This window comes from Sceloporus undulatus, chromosome 2, assembly GCF_019175285.1.
Source record: "Sceloporus undulatus isolate JIND9_A2432 ecotype Alabama chromosome 2, SceUnd_v1.1, whole genome shotgun sequence".
Taxonomy (NCBI): domain Eukaryota; kingdom Metazoa; phylum Chordata; class Lepidosauria; order Squamata; family Phrynosomatidae; genus Sceloporus; species Sceloporus undulatus.
This window is the reverse complement of record NC_056523.1, coordinates 7,547,005-7,552,213: the sequence shown is the minus strand read 5'-3', so window position 1 is coordinate 7,552,213 and position 5,209 is coordinate 7,547,005. Positions and strand designations below refer to the sequence as shown.

General features: G+C 41.0%; 1 protein-coding gene across 3 annotated transcripts in view; it reads right to left on the bottom strand.

Moving 5' to 3' along the window:
• Positions 1-1,287: 1,287 nt before the first annotated feature.
• The window catches only part of LOC121921943 (zinc finger and SCAN domain-containing protein 16-like), a 16,750-nt gene continuing 12,828 nt past the window's right edge, over positions 1,288-5,209 (bottom strand). For all 3 annotated transcript variants that reach the window (XM_042450709.1, XM_042450707.1, XM_042450708.1), the window contains exon 4: positions 1,288-3,670. In XM_042450709.1, coding sequence (XP_042306643.1) covers positions 2,955-3,670 — 716 coding nt within the window. In that variant the 3' untranslated portion in view covers positions 1,288-2,954. The remainder of the gene's footprint in view (positions 3,671-5,209) is intronic.

The window sequence follows — 5,209 nt, the reverse complement described above, 5'->3', positions numbered from 1 at the left end:
TAAATGGACTTTGTACAGCGCTGTGTATATTAATAATAACAATAATAACAACAACAACAATAATAATAATAATAATAATAATAATAATAATAATAATAATGGCAAATGTGTTACCAAAAATTGCCAAATAACATTTGTGCTGAAGAATCATACAATCATAGAATCATAGAATTGGAAGAGACCGCAAGGGCCATCCAGTCCAACCCCTTGCCATGCAGGAAATCACAAAGCATCCCCGACAGATGGCAATCCAGCCTTTGCTTGAAGACCTCCAAGGAGGAAGACTCCACTACACTCCGAGGAAGTGTGTTCCACTGTCGAACAGCCCTTACTGTCAGGAAGTTCCTCCTAATGTTCAGGTGGAATCTCTTTTCCTGTAGCTTGCATCCATTGTTCCAGGTCCTGTTCTCTGCAGCAGCAGCAAACAAGCTAGCTCCCTCCTCAATGTGATGTCCCTTCAAGTATTTAAACAGGGCTATCATATCACCCCTTAATCTTCTCTTCTCCAGGCTAAACATCCCCAGCTCCCTAAGTCGTTCCTCATAGGGCATGGTTTCCAGACCATTCACCATTTTAGTCACCCTCCTTTGGACACACTCCAGTTTCTCAATGTCTTTTTAAAATTGTGGTGCCCAGAACTGGACTTAATACTTGGGTAGTAATTTAATATGAAATAATATGGAAGATATCTGAACTAATAATGGTGTGAATGGGAAATTCATTATATGTTCTCTTTATTTATAAAATGTTAATAGAAGAATGTATGTTTGTATGTTGAATGTTTGATAATTGTTTTAACAATAAACTTTATTATTAAAGAAATGTAACTATCTTAACCCCAAATCCAGACTTGTTCAAGGGTGAAAATGGAAGCATTATGAATCATTGTCTCACACAAAGTTATCACAGTGTTAACAGTCAAAACCAATACAGACAAGTGAATTAGAAAACTTGACATGTCCTATACAAGGTCCAAGATTAGTTAACCAACCATAACTGCACATCCTATGAGGCTGAGTTTAAATGTTTCAATACACCTGATCGCAGTTAAAGCACAATTGGTCATGACTAACTGGTGATCAAGTATTTAAAAAAAAGAAGATAAAACATAAAACTACTAACATAAAGGAAAATACCTAGAACTTCAGGGGTTCTAAGAAAATGAAAGAAAAAAACTGTGTGGAGGCGGGGGGCGGCCCCTGGCCTTTGTTTTTTATCTCCCTGCCTACCAGGTGCCAAGAGGCGGAGTTACCCAATATCAAGGAGGCTCGGCTCCTTCTCTGCTGGGAAAAGAGAGAGGGAGAGAAGGAAAAAGTTGGCAGAGGTGATCTGGCAGCAATGGCCAAGGGCTGACTCCAGATGAGAATGAGATAGAGAGGGGAAGGATGAAGGAGGGAAGCAAGGAAGAAAAGAAAATGGGAGCTTTTGGTTTTGTTCGGTCATGTGTTCCACAATACACTGAATTTACAAGACCTATGAATAGATTATTGACAAAGGGAATAGAGTTTGTTTGAGATGAATGTTGTGAGAAAAATTCAGAACTACTAAAGTTGGAGAATTTAGTAGGAGAATTAAGCTATGACAACCTAGGGAAAATGCTGACTTTCCTATCAGGCCAGGATGGACTAATTATATGTTCTTTCCTATTTGAAAGAACAAGAAGGGGAGGGATTGAGGGACTCTTCTTATTTAGTAATGAACAGTGAATATGTATATAATGGATGCACAAAGTTTCTGGGAATCAAATAAAACTGTATAAAGAAAATGATTAACCTGAATGTGTTTTGTATTTTTCAGAAAGGTGGAAATTTTTCAGGAAGGGGTAATTATCGGAAGCAGAGATCTGGATTGTGATTGTAACCTTGCTTCTCCTGATTACCTTTTGTCTGCTGTGTAAGTATGAAAATTGTTCTTTGATAAGACTTTTAATTGGAAGACCACTAGAAAATCCTCATAAACCAGCGCACAGGGGGATCAGGACAAGCAACGCTCAAATGGGAAAACCTGTTCAAAGACAACGTGGAATTGAAGGAGGGAGATGGGGATTTTTTAAGTTCATTGTGCCCTTGTTTGTATTTCACGCTGTTTTTGGTTTGGTCATTCGGTTGGAGGGAGCACAATATTATCTCAAAGGATTTTCTGAGGAGGTGGAACTGAGAGTCAAACGAGTTGGAAACCAAAACATTGGTTTTTGTTGGAAGTATAAATAAGTAGCAACAAGAGAAAATGGAGGCACCCACAAAAATAAGTGAACAGTGGGTCAAAATAATTGTGGGGTTAGTCCCGATTTGTAAGGAAACACAAGGAAATTGGATTAAGTGGCATGCTCAACGCATGTTTGAACACCATGGGGAAGATATAACTTTAGTCTATGCACACCCACAATCAGCAAGGCGCATGTCCTTTTTGCCTGCTTTGATTGAAGAACCGACTGTAATTCTATCTGGTCTGTCAAAATTGACGACAGAATCATGTACTATTGTACTTTCACATGTACTATTGTCAAGCCTGGTGTCACCCATCCGATATTTGTGCATTTCATTTTTTCAGCCTAAGTATAGTACCTTGCAATTCATTTTGGTAGTTCTGGCCCAACTCTAATCTGTTAAGGTTATTTTGACTTCTGATCCAAAACATATAGTCTCTCCAGTTCTTATCTCCATAGAAAGGTGGAAACTGAAGCATTTCTAACACTCTCCTTTCCATGGCAAGAGCAAATTTCGTTCTAAGCCCTACTAAACTCATCTGCTCTCCAGAAGGGGAAGATAACTTGTCCTAGGAGACTAGTCAATCAGTCAGTTACTCAAATGTTCCAAAGTATTATCAGGTGCTCCTAAGTTAAGTTTTTCTCCACAATGAAAAATATTTATAGTGTCATTTGCTGTGTATATTTTCTGATGCCCCAGGCATGATATACGTTGATTTAGATTTTGATCAAATTGGGGACATTCATACTACTTCCCATCAACATGTATTCTCTGATGACTAATAAGACCAGGCTGCTCAGAAAAGCCTCTGCTACAGTCTGCATTTTTATATGTCCTCTCTCTCATGTGGATTCTTTGATGGGAAGCAAGGTGGGTTCTCCGACTGAAGCTCTTTCCACACTGCATGCACTTATGCGGTTTCTCCCCCGTGTGAATTCGTTGGTGAGAATTAAGGATTGCCTTCTGACTGAAGCTTTTGCCACACTCCATACATACATAGGGCTTCTCCCCAGTGTGAATTCTCCGGTGCTTAATAAGGGTGGACAGATCGCAGAAGCTCTTCCCACAATATGAGCAGCTATACGGTTTCTCTCCTGTGTGGATTCTTTGGTGTGAAGCAAGGATGTCATTCCGATAGAAGCTCTTCCCACATTCCAGGCATTTATAGGGCTTTTCCCCAGTGTGGTTTCTCTGATGTAACTTAAGACTTGACTTATAACCGAAGACCTTTGCACAGACATTGCACTTATACTTTCTCTTTTCAATTTGTTTGTCCTCTGGGTTGGATGTGCTATGGAATGCAACACCCTGACAAACCATGGGGGGTTTCTTCCATTTGTCTGTTTGGTGGTTTCTTGTTTTCCTCTGATTTCCACAGTTTTCCTCTACCTCTTCTTGCTCCATCCTTTCTAATGGGACTCCTGCAGAAAGTTCCTTCCTAATCTCATTCTGCTGAACATCATCTGGTGGAACAGAGAGAGCTCTGGTTAAATTCAGAAATGAATGACACACCCTCTAAACCAGGGGTAGGCAACCTTTTTGAGCCGGGGGCCAGGTTGCTGTCCCTCAGACAACCCCTGGGGGGGGGGGGGGCGAAGCAAAACATAAATAAGTAAATTTTTTTTTTAAAAATTAATTCAATAAGTAAACTGGGACAAATGTAGGACACAATTTTCAAATGGAGGACACTTTAATAAAAATGGAGGACACACAAAAAATTGCTGATTTTTAAAAAAATGTTAATATAAATGCATGTTTCGGAGGCTTCTATAGACAATTGTCCCCCTTGCCCACCGCTTGCCCCCCTTGGCTGCCACTTGCCCCCCCTTGCCCACCTCCTCCTGATAGGCCAAAGGCCCCACGCCCTCACGTGAGAGGCCAAAGGCTCTGGCGGCAATCGGTGGCAGGACCGGGCTGGGGCCAGTCCCAAGGCCTTGCCGGGCCGCATCCAGCCCGCGGGCCGCAGGTTGCCTACCCCTGCTCTAAACCAATAACTGACTTGGAGATAATCCTATAAAAGTACTCTATGTACTTGTATAGAAATCTAGAAAGTTTAGTTAAAAAGACTTACCCCAAAAAAACCAGGGTCTACTTGAGTCAATGTTAAGTACTATACTTTAACTTTTATTAAAAAGGAACCATCCCCTTCTCTGAGTGGTGAAAGACAAGAGATTAGTCCATTCCAGGAGAACCTGAAAGAAGCACTGGACCCCTCTATTCTCTCTGCCGTAGCACCGCTTCTGGCCTTTTTGAATACCTGGGTAAAAAAATAGTTGCAGTGACAGAAATTCTTTGGTGCTTCCCCTCAAAAAAGTACGAAGAGAATAGAGGAGATTGGTGCTTGTTTTAAGGTCTCCCGGGATGGACTAAGATCTTGCCTTTCACCACTCTATCGAGAGAAGCTTTTTTTAAATACAAGTTAATACTGTACCAAAACTCTTATTTTTAAAAAAGGATCCATCCCCTACTCTGAATAGAGGGGCAAAAGACCTTTTCGAATGCCTGGGTGGAAAAATGGTGGTGGTAGTGGCCAGGGATGGCTGGTTCTAGGGAAGTACTGGTGCTTTCCCCTCTCCACTGAATGTCTCTCAACTTATCCACTGGTCATATCAAAAGCCATTATTTTGGCCCCAAATCCTGCCTTCGACTTATACAGTATGTGAAGCAGAGTTATACATGAGTATATGTGGTTAGTAGCCAGAAGAAAACCAATTTTAGCAGGACAGTAGGCCTTTCTCTTCTCCTCGGTCAGCATAGAAACACAGGTTGGAATGTGGGATACCAGACAGAAGCAGAATGGTCAGAGGTTAAGCAAAAATAAAAGGAAGTATGCTTGTCCAAAAGCATCTTAGGAAGTAGACTGAAGTCTATGAAAGCTCATGCTGCCAATTTCTTTCTTTCAGTTAGTCTCAAGGGTGGTACAAGATCTCTCTACACGCTGATTCTGCAGACTAACACAGTTATATCTCTCAATTCTATGTCTGCGGAAGTAACTGTTACAA